Genomic DNA, 24434 nt, shown 5'->3' on the forward strand with positions numbered 1-24434 from the left:
CTTATGATTATATGTCAACTCCATAGCAAAGCATGAGTATACACTACGGTCCGCCATAAAGTTGTATCATTCTAGAACCTACAGTTGCAAAATACACATTTAGATCCATAAATTTGTGAAGTTGTATTGTCTTAATCTTTTAGATTTTCAACATGCACATTCTAGATCCTATAATTCTATGGTTATATCATCTAGGTTCATAAAGTTGTTTTAGTGTCATCACAAGGTAAAACAGTTTTGATCTGTGATGATAACAAACAAAATGGACATAGATGACATAACTATAAAAGTATAGGACTAAAATGTGCATTTCAAAATTTTATAGACCAAGCCGAAACAAACTTCATAAGTTCAGAGACCTAGAACATGCACTTTGTGAGTTTATAGATCGAATGATACAATTTTATAATTATATTATATTTAATACTCGTAATATACATTCAAATATTAATAATCTGATACGTACTAAATTTTAGTCACTGAAACCAAACGTCCTTAGAAGTAAGTGACATCTGGGCGCACTTACTGAGTAGCCCGTGGGCCAAAGCGGTGCAGAGCAGCATCTTGCGTTTGGGGTCTAATGGGCCATTAGTCACTGAGAAAAGCTCAAGTTCTCAGCCCATACAAGCCGGAGCCCAAGCATAAAAGAAATCTGTCTCTCCCGCACTGGACTGGACTACTGGAGCCCTATAGGCTATAGCCACCACCGCACTCGCCTCCCTCTCTCCCTCCCACACTCCACCACCCGCGCCGCCGCCTCCTACTCCGCCCCGGCCCCTCTGATCCGGACCGAGCGCCGGCCATGGCGCTCGCCTTCGACGAGTTCGGGCGCCCCTTCATTATCCTGCGGGAGCAGGAGAAGAAGACGCGCCTTCGGGGGCTTGACGCGCAGAAGGCCAACATCGCCTCGGCCAAGGCCGTCGCGCGGATCCTCCGCACGTCGCTGGGACCCAAGGGCATGGACAAGATGCTCCAGTCCCCCGACGGCGACGTCATCATCAGTATGCGTTTGTTCGGCTCCTTCATTCGCTTTTCTCGTCCTTGCGTAGACTGCTTTAGCTTGGCTGCGGTTTTTAGTGCTAGGGTTTCTTGAATGGCGCGTGCACGCCTTGAGATATAGGTTCCGCGGGGCATTTGCTCGTATTTCCTCCTATTGGGCTTCATAAGACAGCATACGTTTAAGGTTGTTTTGCCCCCACCATTTAGCTTCTGTAATGCTAACGAAGACGCCCCCACTGGCTAGGATCCGTGCAAATAAATCAATATAGACACAGGGTGTTGATTTTAAAATCCAATTTTGCTTGTTCAACATAGTTTTACAAGCTGTTTTGTCCCCTATTTAGTGTGACACACCAACGTGCTTGGGACAGAAAGGCTTTGTTGTTGTTGTTGTTTAGTGTGACACCCCCCTAAAGTTTAAGATCCATACAATGAATCTATTTAGACAGGGGATGTTTATTCGGAGATCTAAGTTTCGCTTGTTCAAAGTGCTGTCTCACTGTCCAGTGCTTCACAGTTATAAATATAAGCTATCTCGATGGTCACTGCTTCCGTTCAGTGGGTTAGTTTTGATAGGATGCTTTGATTTTAAAATCTAGTTCTGTGCTTTACAAATTCGCTTTTCAGTAATGTAAGCTATCTCACTGACAAACAGTTCGTCAGTTACGTACTTTGCTTACTGAAAGTGCTGCCTTGTAAATTGCCAGCAAATGATGGAGCGACCATCCTGGAGCAGATGGATGTTGACAACCAGATAGCAAAGCTGATGGTGGAGCTGTCCCGTAGTCAAGACTATGAAATCGGGGATGGTACCACCGGGGTGGTAGTCATGGCAGGGGCTCTTCTCGAGCAGGCTGAGAAGCTTCTGGAGCGTGGTATTCACCCCATTAGGGTGGCTGAAGGCTATGAGATGGCGTCAAAGGTAGCTTTTGACCACCTAGAACATATATCCGAAAAGTTTGAGTTCAGTGCAGACAACATTGAACCCCTGGTCCAGACCTGCATGACAACTCTATCCTCAAAGATGTAAGTCATAACAAATCTTAGTTATTCTGTTCAATCAGTCTGTCTATGTGATGCAGATTTATCATATCATTTATGTCCTTTAGGCCTTGTTTGGATGTTGTAGTATTAAAAACTGTAGTATCAAGAAACTGCAGTTTTAGAAGTTAGAACCCATTGATTGTGTAAAACCATGGTGTAGAAAAAAGTGGAGTTTCAAAACTCCAAAAATACTACAGTTTTAGCAATACCATGGTACTCAAAACATAAAGCTTATTGCATACAAACACTTCATGGTAAACCAAAGTATTTTACAGAACCATAATGTTTGTTCTAAGGCCTTGTTTGGCATTGCTTCAGCTTCACAAAATTTAGTGAAGTTGACGAAGCAGGTCATTAGGAGCTTTGGAAATTCGTGAAGTTGAAGTTGCAAACTTTTAGAATACATTTGGATAACTCATTTTGTTTCTTATTTAGATTATATATATATATTAAAACTTTTAATTATTTTATTATACACTACAGCTTCATGCTGAAGCCGCCGGAACCCAAAGTTGTGCCAAACACCCTCTAAGGGCTAGTTTGGGAACTCCATTTTTCCAAGGAAAAATAAACTATTTTCCCTTGGGAAAATAGAAATCCCTTGGGAAAATGGGGTTCCCAAACTAGCCCTAAAACTCCAAAAAAAATGCTATTCAAACAGTGCCTTAGTAATTCCTACATATCTGGTTAATATTTAATAGCTTTTCAGAGGAGCAATGAGGGAAATTCTTTTCTCTCTGCAGCGCTGTTGCAGCACCACTTCTTTGTGTTTTCGGTAAACTAAAACAAAATCTTTTTAGGGAAGTAGTACCTTTTCAGGGTTGTCCCCTCTTTAGCCAATCAAACGATGAAATGATTTCATTGGTTCTCACTAGTTACTAATCTCTTTTCTTTGTGAATCATAGCATGCATGCTACTAATCATTGATCCATACCTGTAATAATTGTTCACTTTAATCTCAATCTGATCTAAAACCATTTGTGCTTTGTTCATGGCCTCTCAACTTTTTATCGTTTTCCTATGAAGCTCACACACTAGCTGCTTTATAACGATTTTAGTAGGTTCAATGTGCAAAAACAGCATGCATGATGTCTCCATTGTTCTTTTTCTACAGTGTTAACCGTTGCAAGCGGGCGTTGGCAGAGATTGCTGTCAAAGCAGTACTTGCGGTTGCAGATTTGGAGAGGAAGGATGTTAACTTGGATCTAATTAAAGTAGAAGGCAAGGTTGGTGGGAAGCTGGAGGACACTGAACTTGTATATGGAATTATTGTTGACAAAGATATGAGCCATCCACAAATGCCAAAGAGAATTGAGGATGCTAAGATTGCCATCTTGACATGCCCATTTGAGCCTCCGAAGCCAAAGACAAAGCATAAGGTTGACATTGACACTGTCGAGAAATTCCAGACACTGCGTGAGCAAGAGCAGAAATACTTTGATGAAATGGTTCAGAAGTGCAAGGTAAAAACTAGGCTGCTTTTAGTATTACAGAATATCAATGTTGTTGATACCTGATTGATGATGTTTCTTGCATGCATAACTACCATATTGTTCTGGAAGTGACATTTGTAGTTGAAATAGTTTATGTTGTTATTTTGCTTAGTTACATTATTTCTCATGGTTTTGTAGCAAGTACATAATCAATTTTGAAAGACGTCCTCAAATATTTTAATTGGCTATATGGGTATTTGAAGTATTCATTTAATGTGGTGTTTTTGTTTTGCTAAATAATTTATTAATTGTCTACATATTATTGTCTGTAGGATGCTGGTGCAACCCTGGTTATTTGCCAGTGGGGTTTTGATGATGAAGCCAATCATTTATTGATGCATAGAAATCTGCCAGCAGTGAGATGGGTTGGTGGTGTTGAATTGGAACTGATTGCCATTGCTACAGGTCAACATGCTGCTATATCTCACTCTTTATGTCATTATTATGTGACTATGAATTGCATGTCGTTACATTCCCTTACATAACCGACTGCAGGAGGGCGGATTGTTCCGAGATTCCAAGAGTTGAGTCCTGAAAAGCTTGGAAAGGTATAACTCTTCTGTATTCGTTCTTTAGTTTAAAAAACAGCTGTTTGAATGTTTCTGACTAACTCGTATACTTGGATAGAAAGGTAAACTTATTTGTTGTTGACTTATGATATGTGCTGTCTTATATCCATGTGAGTTTGAGGATGAATTGATTTTTAACCTTTATCAACGTTAATTAACATGCTGTTATTGATACATTCCATTTTGAATGCTCATACATAGAAAAAAACTCTAGTCATTTTTGCTGTATTGCAAGTAACTATCTGTTAAACTATTTTGCTTGCTCTTTTTCACTAGGCTGGATTAGTCAGAGAGAAATCATTCGGAACAACAAAGGACCGGATGCTTTACATTGAGAAGTGTGCCAATTCTAGAGCTGTAACCATTTTCATCCGTGGGGGTATGTTCTGATGCATTATCCTTTTTTGTTCTTTCATATTAACATGTACATGTGTTTATCTTTATAACATGGTCATATGTGTTTAACTTTAACTAACACATCAACTTTTATCTGAGCTGGAGATACTTCAGTGTGGAAGTGTCTCATATTTGGAAGGTGTTGCTATGTGGTGATTTTACTATTCTGATTGCATTGTCCAATAAGTGCTTATACTTTATTAACTTTTGGTGCCAATCCTGCACCAGAAATCTATATCGTATAAAATTTGTAGACATCATTTGTAGGACTATAAACATACAATCACTTTGCTCACTGTTAGATCATATCTAGATCGATGGATATGTCCTGATGCGAGCCTGTTATAAAACTAACTGATGCTGTGCAGGAAACAAAATGATGATTGAGGAGACCAAGCGCAGTCTTCATGATGCTCTTTGCGTAGCAAGGAATCTGATCCGGAATAACTCGATTGTGTACGGTGGCGGCTCAGCCGAGATATCTTGCTCAATTGCTGTTGAAACTGCTGCAGATCGGCACCCGGGAGTTGAGCAGGTATTTGTTGACTTTGGAGCTTCCTTTTTTTTGACATAAAAAGAGGATGCAATCTGTTCCTTCTGATTATGTTTTTCTTTGCAGTATGCTATCAGGTCATTCGCTGATGCATTAGATGCTGTTCCACTAGCGTTGGCCGAAAACAGTGGTTTGTCACCAATTGATACCTTAACTGCGGTAAAAGCTCAACAAGTCAAGGTATGGGCAACCCTATTTTGTAGTGTTTGCACAACGATGTTGTTGCTGTTCTTGTTTGCAATAACTCTTGGTGACATGATTACTAACAACACCTCTGCAGGAGAGCAACCCCCACTGTGGCATAGACTGCAACGACGTTGGCACCACCGACATGAAAGAACAGAACGTCTTCGAGACCCTGATTGGCAAGCAGCAACAGATCTTGCTTGCCACCCAGGTGGTGAAGATGATCCTGAAGATCGACGATGTCATCTCACCGTCCGAGTACTGACGGAAAGAAGGAACGGATGGCTATGCTGGATATGCGTAGGCGGCATTGCTGATGTGTTTTGATTGGTGTACCTCCTTGTCCAGGCTTGCTGCCTACCACTCACTCCCTGTGTGACGTTTTGCTGAAATTGGTTTGTACTGTGCACGATAATATCTGGAAATAGACTCTAGACAGTCCTTAGTTATCTTTTTATTATATAAAAAAAGTCAGCGCCTTCTCGTTAGGGTTGAGATGTTTGCAGTATTGATGCTTTTGTAGTGTTTTTATAGCTCAGCTTAAGCTGTCATTTTTGTTTGATGATTTGCAATAGTTGGACGCCCTCATGAACAAAATGCAATGGTTCATCTTTTGGTTCACATGGACAAAATGTTAAAATCCGAAAGCGTTTTCTCACCGCACGACACAGCATATTTTTTTATTATTTCTTTTAAAGTAAAATGTGTTGGAACTGTTAATTCTTTTCAACAGTTTGTTCACATGGACATTGCGATCCTGATGTTGTGATGACATACTCTATCTTGGTGGAAGCTTATCGAAAGGAAGAATCTATGCTTTGCATCAGGAGAACCTAACTTTGGTTCCAACTGATTTTACCGTGGTGATTTTGCTCATCCGAACTCTTTAGATGCATTGACCAAACGATAGATTCTGTTTGGTTGGATGCAACCGAGATTGCACCCACAGCTGCAACACAAGTCAAATCTGTTGCCATCCCTACTAGCGGGCCAGGCTCGCACAAGCCATGCCATGTTTGCTCATGAAGCTTGGTTGCATTGGTTGAGAATCTCCTTGCTATCCTTGATTTAGTGAGATGTGCCCACGTACCACAGTACGTGTAACTGAGATATAAGGAGTTATATAGGGCTCTGCCTCTGAAAGTGCCCAGTTTGAGCTGCCAAACAGAGGGAGTTTACTGAACTGGTGAATGGGAACAAAATTGCATGTGTATCCTCCACTATGGCACTGTTAATCCTTTTCTTGACAAGACAGGATCAGGTTTTGGAAGAATGAAAGAATTCATAATCTGATGGTAAAATTTTTCTGTGGCCCTACTCTGAACCAGATCACCTTTAACTCCCCGAAAATCCTTCAGATCACCTTTGTTAGAATATTTGTATAGGCCTTATGTGTGTGTGGGGCCTGGCTGTCATCTGCGCATGTACAGGCCCGACCCATAGGTGCTGTGTCACCTCTGCTGGGAGGTTTTTCCCCCTGTCCTGCCGCCACCCTCCTGTAGGCGGCAGCCCTAGGGTTTCCTCCCCTCCTGTCTGCCTATATATGTTGACCCTTGGGGTCCTATCAATACAACAACAATCATAGGCGACTATCCCTGTCTCACATGGTAATCAGAGTCATCCACTTTTTTTTCGCTTCCGCTGCCCTCTAGGGTTAGCCGCTGCCCTCTCTCTAGGGCCTGCTGCCTGCAGCGCGGGGTTGGCCACCGCCATGGTCCTGGCCGCCGCCACCTCCCTACAGCGCGCCTTCCCTCTCTAGGGTTGGTCGCCGCCACCTCCTCTGGTCTTGGCCGCCGCCTTCTCCTCTCCTCCTTCCCCGTCGTTCTGCAGCCGCCGCCTACTGGCCATCTCGCTGGTGCTGGAGGCAGCGCGGGAGGAGCTCGGCCGGATGGACCACCAGTACTCGCGACGACGCGCGGGACCAGGCGCCACCTCGCGACGACACGCGGGACCAGGCGCAGTGCCTCCGCAACGCGCGGGTCCTGGCGCCACCTCCGCGCTGCCTAGGCCGCGCGACCCCGTCACCTCCTCTCCTTCTAGGCCTGCACGACGCACCAGCCTCTACTCCCCATGGCCGCCGCCGCCGCTGCTTCTGCGGCCCTCCAGAGGTTCATCGACGACAAGCTGGCCGCCCTCCAAGCTGCGGAGCAGGAGGCTGCGGCAGCTCGTGCGCGTGTTCGGGCCATCGTCCTGCTCCTAGAGGAAGAACAGGCTGCTGTCGCAACCCTTGACTCCAAGGTTGTGGCTGCGGCACAGCAGATCCCTTCGTCGTCTGCCACAGCGCCTACTCCTCCACCCATCAGAGATGAGTCTGTCGTCATCGCCAACCTGCATGCCCAAGCATGCGGCGTTCAGAACATCCGCAACATGATTGGCGTTGTTCTAGACCCCTCTTCAACGAACTACACCCGCTGGCGCGATCAGGTGATGCTCACCCTCGAGCGCTACGAACTCGCAGCCCATGTCCTCCTCGACACTCCTCCTGCCAACGATCCATCCTGGAAACGGATGGACAACGTTGTCGTCTCCTGGATTTTCGGCACCATCAGCATTGACCTTCAGGACATCGCCTGGGAACGTGGCATCTCTGCGCGTCAGACCTGGCTGACGCTCGAGAACCACTTCATTGGCAACAGCGAGACACGTGCCCTTCACCTCGATGCCATGTTTCGCAACTTCGTCCAAGGTGATCTCTCGATGACTGAGTACTGCCGTAAGATGAAGGCGATGGCGGACTCCCTCGGCGATCTTGACTGCCCGGTCTCGGATCGGAACCTCGTCCTCAACGTTCTTCGCGGCCTCAACAAGAAGTATGAGCATCTTCGGGCGATCATCACACGCAGTCGTCCCTTCCCGAGTTTTCTTAGGTAGTGTTTGGTTCCAGAGTATAGTAGAATGGAACCGCTCTGTTCTAGTACTAAACTGTTTGGTTCGAATCAAAGTGGAACAGAGCCACTCTAATGTAGGAATATTCTCTCAAGATGCTGGATCTCTAGGCTCCAAAAAAACAGTCGGACCCGAGCGCTCCAAAAAAACAGACGCCCCTCACAGCTTCCTGTGTCCGGGTTATATATATAATTTATTTATTTAATATTTGACAAGAACACATGTTTCCAAACGTAATATATATAAACGTAATATATATATATATATATGGTTATATTTAATATAATTATATTTGATATATATATATATATACAATAATATGGTGCCAAACATAGGATAGAGTTTTCACACTAGAACCAAACAGAAAAACAGAGCGGCTCTGTTCTGATTGCCAAACATAGAATGGAGCCATTCCATACTCAGAATCTGGAATAGAGTCATTTAGTCCAAATAGGCTCTGGAACCAAACACTACCTAAACTCCGGGATGATCTGGTCCTCGAGGAACTACAACTTGGGCCAGACACGACTTCAGCACCACCTCAGGCCTTCTACTCCAACAACTCCCAGCCAACTTCCTCCTCTCGCCCCCCTGGCAGTGGCGGCCAGGGACAGGGCCGTGGTCGTGGCCGTGGCCGTGGGAAGGGTGGCGGGGGTTCTGGTGCTAACCATCACAGGCAGGGAGGGCACCTTGCTGGTCCTGCGCGCAACCAGGCTAATAGCAGCACCTCGACGATAGGTGCGCCGACAACCTGGCCCTCCCTCTACAACCCATGGACTGGGACGATCTCCATGTACCCCGGTCCAACTATGGGTGAACTACAGCAGCCCTCACGCCCCCAACAGCAGTAGGTGTTCCTCACTGCTCCGGGCCAGCCCGTGGGTCTATCTCAGCATACCACCCCACTGGCGCCCATCCCTGTTTCGACGCAGCTGTATGCTGCCCAACAGCAACATCAGTTGCAGCAGCAGGCGCAGGCTGCGTATGGGGCGCAACAGCAACAACAGGTTGCCCAAACACCCTGGAACCCGTGGCAGGGTACCTGGGATCAGCAGTCGCTGGCCTCTTCCTTCAACACGATGACTCTTCAGCGGTCCCAATCCATCATCGAGTGGATTGCTGACTCTGAGGCCTCCAACCATACCACCCCGGACTCTGGTAACATCTCCCGTTTCCGTTCTCCAATTTCTACTATTCCTTCATCCATAGTTGTTGGAAACGGGTCTAGTCTGCCGGTCACCTCTATAGGAGATACGGTGCTTTCTGGCCAGTTTTATCTTAATAATGTTCTTGTTACACCTGCTATCATTAAAAATCTTCTTTCTGTCCGTCAGTTTACGACTGATAATAATTGTTCCATGGAATTTGACCCGTTTGGCCTTTCTGTGAAGGATCTCAATTCCAGAAACACAATCCTTAGGTGCAACAGCTCTGGGCCCCTGTACACCATCAGTCTTCCTACTGCGCGTGCTCCTCCAACCACTACACACTACGCCCTTGCTGCTATTACTGCTCCTGCGTCCCTATGGCACCAACGTCTTGGTCATCCTGGCCCTAACGTGCTTGCTAAGCTTTCTAGTATTGTTGTTGTTTCATGTAATAAGCCCAAACATGTACCTATCTGCCATGCTTGCCAGTTAGGTCGGCACACTAGGCTTCCGTTTGCGCAGTCCATGTCGCGTGCTACTCAGTGTTTTGATTTAGTTCATTGTGATTTGTGGACCTCACCTGTCATCAGTGTCTCCGGGTTTAAATACTATTTGGTTATCCTTGATGATTTTTCACATTATTCTTGGACTTTTCCTCTGCGCCTCAAATCTGACACCTTTTCAACCATTTCTCATTTTTCTCTTATGTCCATACTCAGTTTGGGCGCACGATCAAGCAAGTCCAATGTGATAATGGTCGGGAGTTTGACAACTCCTCTACCCGGACCTTCTTTCTCACCAATGGTGTGAAGCTTCGTATGTCTTGCCCCTATACATCGCCACAAAACGGTAAAGCCGAACGCATGCTCCGCACCACCAACAATATGATCTGCACCTTGCTGATCCAAGCATCCATGCCTCCTCGCTATTGGGTAGACGCTCTTCATACAACCACTTATCTTCTAAATTGCCTTCCCACTAAAACTGTTCGCGCCTCTTGTCCCTTTGCTGCCCTGTACAACACACCTCCCACATATGAGCAGCTTCGAGTTTTTGGATGTGCTTGCTATCCGAACCTCGCTGCCACCGCAACCGCACCACATAAGCTTGCTCCCCGCTCTACTAAGTGTGTTTTTCTGGGGTATTCTACTGAGCATAAGGGTTATCGCTGTCTTGATCTATCCACAAATCGGGTCTTAACATCTCGTCACATTGTCTTTGATGAGGCTTGCTTCCCTTTCGCAGCCTCGCCCCCTCGAACTAATGATTTTGATTTTTTGTCTGAGATGGATCCGACGCCTTCACCCATCGGAACACGTCTTTTACCTGTAGGTACTCGTTCTGTTGCCCCCGTGGTTGCATCGAAGGCACCACCTACGAGGGTTGCTCCGACCGACACTACCTCTTCTCAGTCGGGCCAGCCCTCCCAGGTCCTTGCACCGGCTACTCGGACTTCCACGCTTGCTGCGCCGGCTAGTCCTGGTGTGCCTACTACGGGTGCACCCCCTAGAGACCGGTACCAGGAACCCATACTGACGTACCAGCGTCGGTACCCTCCGGCTGGTCATGCGCCGGCTGCCCCACCGACTGTACCTGTACCGACCACTTCGCCGGGTGGACCGGCTCCGGTCTCGCCTTTGCCTGTAGCGCCATCTTCACCGCCTCCTCCTGCCTCTCGAGGACTTCCCCCTAGTGCGATGCCCATTCCTCCGGTGGTTCACCCGCACCCGATGGTTACTCGTGGCAAAGCTGGCTTCCGACAGCCGGCTTTGTACCTGGCTACTGCAGTGTCACCGATTCTGCAGTCTGTCAGGGCTGCCCTTACTGACCCGCATTGGCGGGATGCCATGGAGGAAGAATATGCTGCTCTCAAGTCTAATGGCACCTGGGATCTGGTTCCTCTACCTCCTGGTGCTAATGTGGTGACTGGTAAATGGATTTTCACGCACAAGTTTAATGCTGATGGGAGTCTCAGCAGGTACAAGGTGCGCTGGGTTCTTCGGGGTTTCACACAGCGCCCAGGCATTGACTATGATGAGACATTCAGTCCTGTTGTCAAGCCAGCTATTGTTCGCACAATTATCTCTCTGGCTATTGCTCGTGATTGGCCTCTCCATCAACTTGATGTCAAGAATGCGTTTCTTCATGGCACTCTGACAGAGACAGTGTACTGCTCACAGCCTACTGGTTTCTTTGACTCCGCTTAGCCAGATCTGGTGTGTCGTCTCAACAAATCTCTTTATGGCCTGAAACAGGCGCCTCGAGCTTGGTACAGTAAATTTGCCTCTTATTTACTATCTTTGGGATTTGTTGAAGCCAAGTCAGATATGTCGCTTTTTATATATCGCCATGGTGTGGAGACTGCATACTTGCTCCTCTATGTTGATGACATTGTCCTTACAACTTCTAGTACTGTCTTGCTTCAGCGTACTGTTTCTGCATTACAGAAGGAATTTGCTATGAAGGATCTTGGCACTATTCATCATTTTCTGGGTATCACTGTGCAGAAGCAATCTCATGGCCTTCTCCTACATCAGCGACAATATACGTTGGAAATCATTGCTCGTGCTGGGTTGATAGATTGCAAACCTTGTGCCACTCCGATTGACACATCTGCCAAGCTTTCTGGTACTCCCAGGGCTCCTGTCAGTGACCCTACACAATATAGAAGCCTAACGGGTGCTTTGCAGTATTTAACGTTTACTCGTCCCGATATCTCTTATGCAGTCCAGCAAGTATGCCTTCATATGCATGACCCACGTGAGCCTCACTTGACTGCTCTCAAGCGCATCCTTCGGTACTTGCAGGGTACTCCGGACTTTGGCCTTCATTTTCACCGTTCCGCTACGACTGAGCTCACCGTATACACTGATGCTGATTGGGCAGGCTGCCCTGACACTCGCCGGTCTACTTCAGGCTATGCAGTCTTCCTGGGTAACAATCTTGTGTCGTGGTCCTCCAAACGTCAGACCACAGTCTCTCGCTCGAGTGCTGAGGCTGAGTATCGGGCTGTGGCTAATGGTGTTGCAGAAGCTTCCTGGTTGCGACAGCTCTTGATGGGACTACATTCCCCTTTGACTCGCAGCAGCTTGGTCTATTGCGACAATGTTAGTGCCGTCTACATGTCCTCTAACCCGGTTCAACACCAGCGCACCAAGCATATTGAGATTGATCTTCACTTCGTTCGTGACAAGGTCGCCGTTGGGGATGTTCGTGTCCTTCATGTTCCGACGACATCTTAGTTTGCTGACATTTTCACTAAAGGCCTGCCATCCTCGATCTTCACCGACTTTAGGTCCAGTCTCAACGTCTGCCGTGGCTAGAGTTGGGACTGCGAGGAGGGGGGGTGTTAGAATATTTGTATAGGCCTTATGTGTGTGGGGGGCCTGGCTGTCATCTGCGTATGTACAGGCCTAGCCCATAGGTGCTGCGTCACCTCTGCTCGGAGGTTTTTCCCCTATCCTGCCACCACCCTCCTGTAGGCGACAGCCCTAGGGTTTCCTCCCCTCATGTCTGCCTATATATGTTGACCCTTGGGGTCTGTCACACCCGGTTCCAGGGGGTAGAACCGAGCGCATACCATATGTGTGCCAGGATCCATTTCCACACATTTGTTGACGTCACAAGTGTAATATATCAAAAGACAATGCAATAAAGGCGTAAAGAGAGTATAATACTTTATTACATTATCTAAAACATTGTATCTTGAACAAGTATCACATAAAAGTAAAGCGGAAATAAATAACAGGGGCAATCTCCCACAGGAAGATGACCGCCGCATCGTTAGACTTAGAATTCATCATCATCATCAAAATCTCCATCAAAGTCTCCAGCATCACCCTCTGATCAAAATATTAGCAAGAGTGAGCTCACTTATGGTCGGGGCTCAGCAAGTGGGGGGAAAATTAATACAGGTATAACAAGGTGAGGCTAGGGTTGAGCAGTAAGCATTTTAGTTGGTCAATATTTTATTAACAATATCTGTCTTACTAATAAGTGTGAATCCCAAATATCCCATTTAAACAAAGGAATATGAATATAACAAAAACACTTAAGTGAAACCACTTAAGCAAATTATTGGCAGATCATCGGATCTCAATTTAATTCCATCTTCAAGTTCAATTATCATGTGAGGAGTCCAGGTCGCTCATAACCGGGAGCACGACTGATATGTCAGTTTTACACTCTGCAGAGTCGGTACAACTTTACCCACAAGCCATGTATCCCATCTAGCCCGGGTTGATCGGACCCTTAAACACTGCCGAGGTGAATGGCTAGGGATCCATTATGAGGCTATTATTGTGAGTCATAAATGGTGAATTTATGGGTGGGTGCAATAAATATAATTTTAACTAATATTAATAAATTTTAACATCATCAATGAAAATAATTATCGTCTTTAATACTAATAAATAAATTAATAGCTTTTATCCTTTTTATTTCTAACTCAAATTGAGTATGGCTAAAAATGAATCTATTAATATTAATATTCTAAAAATCTACATAAATTGCTAATTGGACTTTTTATAACACAAGTGAGGTTATTTTGACATAAACTATTATTTTGCTTACTCTAAAATCTAAGTGCTCAATTTGCGAACATGTTTATTTGACTAGCAAAAATCTATTTTCCATCCTACTAATGATATTTTCTCCTTTCTTTATAAAAAAACAAATGTTAATAAAATAATTAGATAAATCATCTAGAAATCCTATATTATTCATATGACATGAGTTATGTACCATTTTCTAAATCCATTAAAATGCACCTATGACTATAATTCTCCAAATAATTTCTAAAGTTCGTGGTAACTAAATTTAACTACAAAAATTCCTATCTATTGTTTTACCACCAACGTGTGACTATTAAATCTACGTCATATTTCTCTAATCCAAAAATCAACGCCACGACTAACATGAAATATAACAGTGTACTAATAATCGCATGAATATACCAAACAATTCCATAATGCTCATACACATAAATTGTGAATCGCACGTGTTCATACAACAAACTAAATATACAATTCATGAATCGAATCAAAAAGTATTTTATAAAATATACAAAATAATTCGGGTCGTCATCAACCTTAGGTTCGCACGTGCGACGGGAAGAGTTCGACGGGGTTCGGCCGGGTGAAGAGAAGCAAGGGCTCGACTACGGACGGCGGATGGCGAGTGCGTGGCTCCGGCGACGAACTGCAGGCTCTGAACTCCGGCGACGAACGGCAACTCTGGCGACGAGCGGCACTAGCGATGAGCGAGGAGAGCTAGAGAGAGAGACGAGTTCGGGTAGGAGGGAGAAGAGAGAGAGCTCTGCTGTCCCCTTTTATAGAGAGCAGGAGGGAGAAAAAGAGTCTGCCAGAGAGACGTCAATGGCTGGCGGGGCTTCAAGTACCATCAATGGCTTCGGTTACTTCCCAAGGCATCAATGGGGAGAGCAATGGCGAGGAAGAAACAGTCGGAGTGATGATCCTTAACGCAACAAGTAATCGAACGGACGCGGACGTCGAGTCGCGGGTTGGGACGCGCTGTCGGGCTGGCGGCTCCACGCGTGGGCGTCGTGTCTGGTGCGGTCGTCGCGACTTGGAGCGTGGGGCTCGCGCGGACGTTGGGCGAGGCCGGCCTGGCAGCGGCTTGGCACGCGCGGCAGGGAGCGCGGCGAGGCTCGGTCGGTCGGGTGCGCGGGGCTTCTGGGCGGCTGCGCGCTCGTGTCTTGGGCGTGCGGGGAGACCGGCTCGGGTGGCGCGCAGGCTGGGCGCGCTCGGCGCGGCAGCTGCAGGGCACGGCCTGGCGCCTGGGCGTGCGTGACAGCTGCAGAGAGAGAGAGAGCAGGGAGGAGGGAGATAAGGGAGAGAAGAGAGAGAGTGGGGAGGGAGAGCGAGGAGTACAGGGGTGGTGGCGGCGGCCTGGAATGCAGGGCGTGCGCGCGGCTGTAGCTTAGGGTTACTGGGCCCCTAGTGGGCCGACTAGGTTAGGATTTGTTTTTTTAATTCCGAAATGTATTTTTAAAGAGCTCGAAAAATCCCTAAAAATTCGCTAAAACTTTTTATAAATAAAATACTTGTTTTTAGACTAATAACTAATATATTATTTAATTATTATATTAATTACTAGGTTTTTCTTTAAAAAGAATTGATGAAAAACATTCCGATAATCAATCAAGCGCATACAAAGAAAATGATTAAAATGCAAATAAACAATTAAACACTTTTAAAAAATTATTCTAATTACCTTAATAACTAAATTCATTATTTTTAGTTGATGGCTTTTGTGGTGTTACAGGGTCCTATCAATACAACAACAATCATAGGCGACTATCCCTGTCCAACAACCTTTAGGGCTTGTTCGGTTATTCCTAATACATATGGATTGGATGAGATTGGAAAAAATTGAGAAGAAGTTTGACTTGTTTGGGATTCAAACCCATCCAATCCCACTCAATCCACATGGATTGAGAGCTAACCGAACAAGTCCTTAGCTGGATCATGGTTTGGTTTGTGAATCATTAGTTCACCCAGGATGGCAGAAAGGAAAGTTTCCATTTTGGAGTTCTGTACGACTCTGAAATCCTTTATTATGTGCTTCTCACTAAATCTCTAAGGAGAGAACATGGGCATATTGGTCTCAAGAAGCAGGTTCAGATAAGGTTACCAGAACCAACTAAATAAATTGAGAGAGTCAATAGTCAGTTCACATGTATGACCATGGGGACACCTTTCACCTTCACTTGATCGCATTCCGTTGACTTTTTATTTCTTTGGCTGCATAAAAAAAAAGAATAGGTACAACCTTACAAATCTTCACCATCTGAAGTTCTGAACGAAGTGTTGGACTATGACTACACAACAGACCAAAACAAGAGGTCATCAAAAGTCAATAAATTGCTTCTCCTAATAAACAAATTTGCTACTAAGATCTGATGAGAACCACCAACACATCTGATAGGCCAAACTCTTACCGCCCTTCACCGGCATCAAAACAAATATCGCCAAGGTAGGTGTGGGATACCTCGCAAGTAAAACAGACCTAGTTTAATTAGGATCCACTGAATGTAATACTTGTACCATGCAATCCTACTAGCTAGGATTTCTGCATTTTAGCAGACTAGAATGCTTTTCTGGACTATATAAAGAACGACATGACTTTCTAGATCAGCAAAAGGACATGGCTTTCTAGATCAATGACCGATACATAACACATATATCTCATAATTCAACATAGGGCAACTCACCTAACTGGACGTAGTGTGCTACGCTATTCAACGGCCTGAATCCACACAAATCTTCTTGAACCAATGGGATTCTGCTTGGCTTGCAATCGGCTGTTCCATCTCCATAAGACATAAGGCAACCAATCATGCAAAGCACCAGACATGACAGTAAGGCTCTATTGGCAGAATGGCCTGCTGGGTTGTAACATCTCAAAATGCTACTTTGAGAATTAGGAAAGAAAAGTATTAATCATAAAATCTAAAACAAATATGTTTGCTAATAAAGATTGATAAAAGGATCTCTATATGAATTCATTCTTCCTTTTTTTCTAAATTACATAGTGATAATTATTCTTTAAAGTATTTTATACACTATAACCCATTTTTCTTAAATGACCGTGTGTGTAAAAAAACATATGAAATATAGGATAATAAATAAATATATATATACAAAATAATATTGCATTCATGCTGGAGTTTTGTATGTGCACTTAGTTGAATTTGGAATCCAAAACCAAGATTTAATTTGAATTCAAGATGGAAATACAAAAAAAAAAAGAAGAGAAATGGAGAATAGAAAAGAAAAAGGTATCTTACCATTCGTCCTGGGCCCAAAGCTGACCCGTCGGCCCATGTAACCTTCAGCCGCGCAGCCCACCTGTGTGCCTCGTGCTCACGCTCATGTACCATGGATGAAGCGCACGCCGAGAACCACACTGTGAGCCACCATTACCGAGTCGCAAAATGTCAGCAACGTCCAGGGATCCGAAAGCCAGTCATACTACCAGCGGCAACGATGGAGATCAAGCCAACTTGTCTCAACGGAAAAGCAGCCAGAAAAGCGATCGCGTCAGCTGAAGCAAAGCAACTGGCGAGCAAGTGGGCCGATTGGGTCGTGTATTTAGAGCCTGGTGGGCCGACCGTAGAGCCTGGTGGGCCGACCGTGTGACGATATAAACATGTGCCGTGGTTTTGTAAAGGGACATCGAATAATTAATGAACGGAATATCAACTGGTTGCCGTCACGAGACCTTCTTCTTCCCCACGTCTCCAATCTCTACTGCTTCCCCTCTTCCCTGCTCTATAGGCTTCTAGAGGGTGCTAACACAAAAAGGATGGAGCTCGCCGCCGTAGCAGAACCTGCGTCCATCACCTCCTCGTCCTCGATGCCATGCCCGAGGGCTTTGCTTGATGCCTCGAGGAGACTCCTTGGCCTCACCGTGTGAGGGCCGCGTCCACTGATCACCAGGCTTCGTGCCGCAGGGATGGTGTGGGTGCGCCGCAGTCCGCGCTCGTCGTGGGTGAAGAAGACACCAATCACCGGTACGTTCCACACTGTCGCGTTTGCCTCGCTCGAATCTGTCCGTAGAACAGTGCACGGGTGGGGGAGCACCAGGGGAAGCGCGGGGAAGGGTGTTGCCAGTAATGGCGTTGCCGCTGTTCAGCGTTCGCCGCAGTGGTCGACTGGTGAAAGAAGAAGCCCTCTGCGCCGTCCATCTCGGGATTGAGGGTTGTAATTAGATCCATGGATGGGGCGCCCTCGACCGTCGGTTTTCGATGTGCGTCCTCGATTAAATGAGTCATACCCCTTCGCTCATTGAATACGGGCCATTAGATCCCAATCCAGCGGCCCATATGTGGCGCTGGTTCATTAAATACCAGATCCGATCTGGGCTCTCAAAATCAGATCGGACGACCATGGGTTCTTACCGGTTCGGATAAAGGGCAATCTAATCTAGACCGCAAGGAGTAGATCGGACGGCCTAGGATGCTTCATACCCTTGGCTAGTGCACTTTTGCTTAAGAACCCCTAGACTTTAGCAAAACAAACCCGCCATTCTTGGTTATGGCGGGGTCTTACACCTTGGTCCCTGGAATTCACAGATAAACCCCTGAAACTTATCTCAGTATGGAATTGATATTAAATAGCTCTAGCACTTCCTTAATCCATAACTTTTGCGATTTGACTCCAAATTAGTCCATTCAAGTCACGTTAGCTTCATAAAAATATTTTCTACGCAGTAGCAACATCATGTGTACCATATTCCATATGTTTATAATTAGACAAGTGTTCAATCTATATTCAGTAGATTAACTCCACTAATTTAGGTTAATCTCTCTATAATTATAATCTGATTAAAATGAAATCCCTAATCAAGTTATAACCTGGATTAAAAGTTGAGTTAGCTATATCTTTTCCCACATGACTTATATTAACAAAATATAGTTTTATTTTTAATCACCTATGACTTTAGAAAATCATACCTTCCCAACCATAACTCAGAATCTAGTGATTCTCGAACCTGCGACCTCGTAGTAACACGTATAACATTATTATAAAGCTTGTTCTTTTGTTTGGTGTAATGTTAATTTTGCCTATACCATGTTTGTTTGTATTGCTACGAATAGCGGCGAGGTTACGAGTCACTTGAATAGCAAGTTGGTACCTGGGAATCTCGAGTCTAAAGCAAGTTGTGCTCTTGACCACTTTCATTTACTCAATAATGTTCTCTATAATCATTTTGGCATGCATAGGTTTAATTTCGATGGGACCCTAGTTTGGTCATCTTTACACCTTGTTTACCCCTGAATTTTTTTGGTAGTCTTTGTTATTGCTACATATGGTTTTGGGTGTTGAGATAACTACTACACATGATCATTCCTTATTATTGTTCTATTTTTGTTCATGATAAGACTATTATGTTAATTGGAACATGGAGCTTAACTTGATAAACACGTGCCACCACAAGGGTGGTATGGAACGCCCTTGGCTGACTAATTAGGAAAGCTAGTGGAGAACTACCTTACCCGAAAGGGCAAGAGCAGTAGGGGAGTGGGCGTGTAAGGAGGTTCTCGTGTTGATTTTGCTGCGATAGCGATCAAACGGGAGATTCCTGCATTGCTCTTCCTAGAAATTGTAACGAGTTTTCTGAAGCTAGTGTAACTTTGTAAAGGCCTCGTAGTGTTACCCTGCCTCGCTTCCTTGGTAGAGGTGTATGAGATCCGTACAACCCCGTGGCAGATGAGTAATATGACTTGTGGGTAAAGGGTACAACCTCTACAGAGTGTAAAACTGGTATACGCCATGCTCGCGGTCATGAGCAGCTCAGGACTTTCGCATTATTAATTTATGGAATTAAATTCAATTTGTCATTTGCATCACATTATGGTTTATTATTAATTTTGATTTATTATTACTCTGGTTTGGTATCTACTTACATTTAGTAACTGCTAGTAAAATCTGACCAACTTATTAAAAGCAATGCTCAGCTTTAACCCTTATTTGTTGATCAACCTTACACTTCACATGAATTCCCACCTTTCGTGAGTTCATGCACGTTATTCCTCACAACTTGTTGAGCTATGATCTTTTGTGAGCTCACTCTTGCGATATATAAACCCATACCAGGAGAAGAACAAGCGATCCAGGAGGAGCCCTATTACGAGGAGTACGAGCTTATCTAGATGACGTCTCCCAGTCAGCTTGATGGCGCCAAGGAATAATACTTAGTTCGCTTTATTGTTCTCATTTATTTTTGTAAGACTTCCGCTATGTAATAATAATATTTGTGACATTTATCTCTATACATTTTGTCATTATATGTGATGTTTTTCTTTGGCGCATATATGAGACACACCTGGCTTTATTCCTTAAATCCGGGTGTGACATGGGTTGAACTCAAAATATAAAGTAAAAAACACAGGCTTGAGCACTGAAGCCTAGGCTGACGCGGCTATCTGGACTAAACCAACGACAGGAAAGGATTCACCATGTTTGATGAAAATATATGCCTCAGGCTCATGCATTATTATGTTCCTTAAATCCGGGTGTGACATGAGTTGAACTCAAAATATAAAGTAAAAAACACAGGCTTGAGCACTGAAGCCTAGGCTGACGCGGCTATCTGGACTAAACCAACGACAGGAAAGGATTCACCATGTTTGATGAAAATATATGCCTCAGGCTCATGCATTATTATGTTCCTTAAATCCGGGTGTGACATGGGTTGAACTCAAAATATAAAGTAAAAAACACAGGCTTGAGCACTGAAGCCTAGGCTGACGCGGCTATCTGGACTAAACCAACGACAGGAAAGGATTCACCATGTTTGATGAAAATATATGCCTCAGGCTCATGCATTATTATGTTCCTTAAATCCGGGTGTGACATGGGTTGAACTCAAAATATAAAGTAAAAAACACAGGCTTGAGCACTGAAGCCTAGGCTGACGCGGCTATCTGGACTAAACCAACGACAGGAAAGGATTCACCATGTTTCATGAAAATATATGCCTCAGGCTCATGCATTATTATGTAAATAAGCACTTCATTTATGATAATAAAATGTAGGCCCGTAACTTATGACATCCTACCCCCAAAAGTGAATCAAAATATATATGTTCTAGCATAAACCAGGAAATGACAAAATTAAGAGACTGTGGCTCCATCGTTGATGCAACGCTTCCTCTTTCCACCTGTATTTTTTCGCTCTTGAATCACACAAGCATTGACATAGCTGTAGTAGGGGGGTATCTGAGATCTCCATACTAATACATCAAATTTTCCATGTCTCTTGATGCTTCCATACATCACATCTTGGATTCTTATCTCTGGAACCTCTTCTTGGGAAGACCGGTGATACTGATCACAAAGCATGAAATCTTCAGAAGGCGCAGCCATTCTACCAAGCTCTACAGGTACATTTTGACTAAAAAGAACAGAAGGATGCACCCCAAATTTGGAGATATGCTTCTGGATGCACCAGCTCAAAAAGCTCAGAACCTTACACCAAAAGTGTACGTTAAAATTGTCCCTCAACAAATAAGAGGTGACATATGCACCATTAATTGAACAATTTAGCTTTCTGGCTATCTCCATGGCCAGTTGGGCAAGCCTTGGGTGCGTGTTGGGATCATTGCTTCCAAACGTAAGTACCTTGAAGAAATACCAGTATGCCTCATGGGACAAAAGCTTAAGAGTTAGAGCCCGTGTTGTCCCAAACCTTACAATCTTGTCTGAACGGCTTGTGACTATGATTTTACTCCCGCTACAGATGCTCTGTTTGGAAGCAAGATACAACCTATTCCAAGCATCTTCATAGAGATCTCCAGATAGTTCTACAACAACTAGCACTCTCTTGTCTTTGTTCAGGTTCGAAATTTGATTTTCCATTGCACATCCTTGTTTGAAAGCTAGCTCGTCATCTGTAAAATCATGGTCGTACAGCCACAAAATTTCTGAGAAATACTCGCGGACCCTTTCATCCTTGCAAACATGAGCGACGAGGGTACTCTTGCCAACTCTGAGTGGACCGACAATCGGCAGGACCTCCAATTCTTGGAGACTATGAGGCTGCGTGTGCAACAGGAACTCAGTGACAAGTTCTGCTTCCACTTGGCGACCAAACATGCAGTTACCGAGTAGGATATGCATGTTGTAAGGCTGGCGATACAGACGAGGGTAGCTCGCCAAGAACACCACCAACTCATTCAGATCAACAATCATGGAGCTCAGCCTGTCTAGCGCATCCTGTAGTTGTTCACGGAACTGTGCAGTTCGGCAGGAGAAATAGGGATCCTTCACAGAGTGTACCTTTGATAGGGAAATAAAGCGCCTAACAGCTGGAACGTTTCCGTCCTCTCCATAGCGAGGCTGGTACCTGAACGCATCAAGTGCGTAATAGCCTCGGTGCATGGTGTCCCTCAGCATGCCCAGCTGCTGGATCATGGCTTGGTTTGTGATGCGACGTCCCACTGCCTCCTCGATGATGGCCCGTGCCTGAAGAAGAGCCCTTTGCAGGCTTTCCTCCACAGCCATTGCAGGTGGCTTCGAGCACTTGTTGATGATGAAATTTATGGATCGACTCGTCAGCTCACCCAGGACAGCGGAAAGGAAAGCTTCCATTTGGGAGCTCTATCTCGCTCTCCTCAGCAGGAAACTCTGTGTGCTTTGACGTTGCTGAAACTGCGTAATCTATGCTTGTGATGGGAAACTCCATGGAGAGGAAAAAGGGATTTTTTTTAAAAAAAAACGGGCCAGATAGGTAAGATTTCTAAGAATAACTAAACTGACATATAGTCAATAGTCCATTCACATGTTTGACTTTTTGTAGTGGTTTTTGGCTTCACCGGATTGTTCTGGTTTTACCTTTTGCTTTCTTTGTTTACAGTTTGCTACCAGTTGGCTTACCAGCCCTTGACCGTTGAACCAGTTGGCTTTCTTTGTTTACAGTTTGCTACCAGTTCACCGGATTCACATGTTTGACTTTCTTTGTTTAGGATTATAAGCTGTCCAAAATAAGGATTACATAATCTGGGTAGATTATAATCCCAAACAAACACCCCTAGCCATCACCATATATATATATATATATATATATATATATATATATATATATATATATATATATATATATATATATATATATATATATATATATATATATATGTAAGTTCTCTTTCTCTGTAGAGCACCAACGATATGAAGGTCACGAAAAAAAATTCAGATTGCTAGCTTAGCAAGTGATGCATGTTCTGCCACTCCTAAAGCTGGTGTCCATGGACTAAAATCTGCTGGTGATTTGGTACTTACTTTAGGGATCTCCTACCCCAGGACTGTCGTGCCCGCCTGGAAATGCAAAGCAGAGCGTCAGCAAACCTGCGGACGAGCAGGTTGGGACTTGGGCGGGAGGGATGGATGCGTAGCAGGACCTCCTCCTCCGTCGCACTCTCCGGCGGCGGATCTGCTTCCATGGTGGTGTCCGGGCCGGCGGCGCAGCAGGTGAGGAAAGGATCTACCGCTCCGTGCTCTGCACCGGCCTCCAGGTGGGGCCATGGGTCAGAAAGAGAGAGCGGCCATGGATCTTCTTGACCGTGCAAATGGAATCCAGCGACCCAGATGGCCTAGAGCACCTGCTGCCAAAAATCCAGTCCGGAGTCGGCTGGGAGCGACAGAAAAATGGCAGTCAGCTGCTACAGCTAACTTTTCGCCCAACTAACTGATGAACAGGATCGTCTTCAGTTCGTCGTCACTCTCGTACGATGAATGCGAAGGATTCAGATCCCTGCAATGCAATCTTTGAGATCCCTGCAATGTAATCTCGCTGGCCCTATCGTCGCATTATCACTGTTCAGGAACACGTAGGGATTAAACGCATCGGACCAGCATGCGTCAGCTACTTCACTTCACACATAGCTGATTACTCCATCTTTTTGACAAATCGTGCACCTTGGAAATCTGAGAGAGAAAAAACAACTCCACACAGATGACCCCACTTAGAGATCTTATCTTAACTCCTTGCATACTGACAAAGCATTAGAGCACTTTATTCGCACATATCAACTCCGAAGCACCCGAAAGATATGTGCGAATAGAGCTATATATAGCACTTTGACTGTTGTGGATCCTTTGAACTGAAACCAAGCAAGTTCGATATGCACTCTTAGGCTGTCTCCAGCAACGTCCTCTAAAATTTATCCCCTAAAGGAATATTCTATGTCCTTTACAGAACACTCTAAATGATTTCATCCTCTATATCTTCATCGACTCCAGCAGCGTCCTCTAAAATTCATCATCTATATCTAATCCACTTTAATATGCCAACTTAACAAATTGAATATATTATTTTACTAAATCAGAATCGTTGTTTTTTTTTTGCTTCGCAACAGCTGGAGCATTTCGTGAGAACCTTGGCCATGGCTACAGTACTTGGACCACCTGCTGCTGCCTTAACTGTCCGCGCATGGCTACAGTCACCTGCTGCTGCTGCGCGGGGTCGTAGGCATGGGTGCCGCTGCTGCTGGCCAACTGCGCAGACGTTGCTCATAGATGGATAGCGGGTAAACAACGAAACGCTAGATTTAGCGGTGGCCAGACAACCTCTATATTTTAGCGGATCGTTTACCGTTTCTTGCTGGGACGGTAGCGGACGGCGAAAAACGCTATATA

The 24434-nt window shown here is 44.9% G+C and overlaps 2 protein-coding genes, 1 long non-coding RNA gene and 1 other non-coding gene across 6 annotated transcripts; 1 reads left to right on the plus strand and 3 right to left on the minus strand.

Moving 5' to 3' along the window:
* Positions 1 to 670: 670 nt before the first annotated feature.
* On the plus strand, positions 671 to 5934 carry LOC100282671 (cytosolic chaperonin CCT epsilon chain). The gene is made up of 9 exons (NM_001155579.3): positions 671 to 1001; positions 1707 to 2025; positions 3158 to 3506; positions 3809 to 3941; positions 4032 to 4084; positions 4382 to 4484; positions 4870 to 5036; positions 5121 to 5234; positions 5335 to 5934. The coding sequence occupies exons 1-9, from the start codon at positions 803 to 805 to the stop codon at positions 5503 to 5505; spliced, it is 1608 nt and encodes a 535-aa protein (NP_001149051.1). The 5' UTR covers positions 671 to 802; the 3' UTR covers positions 5506 to 5934.
* A 6992-nt stretch (positions 5935 to 12926) lies between these two features.
* LOC111590899 (uncharacterized) lies at positions 12927 to 14988 on the minus strand. The gene is made up of 2 exons (XR_002750041.1): positions 14364 to 14988; positions 12927 to 13116 (listed from the first exon to the last, which is right to left on the minus strand). It is a non-coding gene; the product is annotated as an uncharacterized lncRNA (long non-coding RNA).
* An 809-nt stretch (positions 14989 to 15797) lies between these two features.
* Positions 15798 to 23634, minus strand: LOC103648292 (uncharacterized). Of its 3 annotated transcripts, XR_563369.4 has the most exons (5): positions 23198 to 23478; positions 23079 to 23114; positions 17085 to 17203; positions 16509 to 16607; positions 15798 to 16303 (listed from the first exon to the last, which is right to left on the minus strand). It is a non-coding gene; the product is annotated as an uncharacterized protein (transcript). The 3 variants fall into 3 exon arrangements; XR_563368.4 differs by having other exon boundaries at positions 16509 to 16598; positions 23079 to 23634; XR_563366.4 differs by having other exon boundaries at positions 23079 to 23634.
* On the minus strand, positions 20795 to 22844 carry LOC109939242 (putative disease resistance RPP13-like protein 1). Its single transcript, XM_020548752.1, has one exon. The coding sequence runs from the start codon at positions 22389 to 22391 to the stop codon at positions 20916 to 20918; it is 1476 nt and encodes a 491-aa protein (XP_020404341.1). The 5' UTR covers positions 22392 to 22844; the 3' UTR covers positions 20795 to 20915.
* Positions 23635 to 24434: the final 800 nt, after the last annotated feature.

Source organism: Zea mays, chromosome 2, assembly GCF_902167145.1.
Source record: "Zea mays cultivar B73 chromosome 2, Zm-B73-REFERENCE-NAM-5.0, whole genome shotgun sequence".
In the NCBI taxonomy this organism is placed as follows: domain Eukaryota; kingdom Viridiplantae; phylum Streptophyta; class Magnoliopsida; order Poales; family Poaceae; genus Zea; species Zea mays.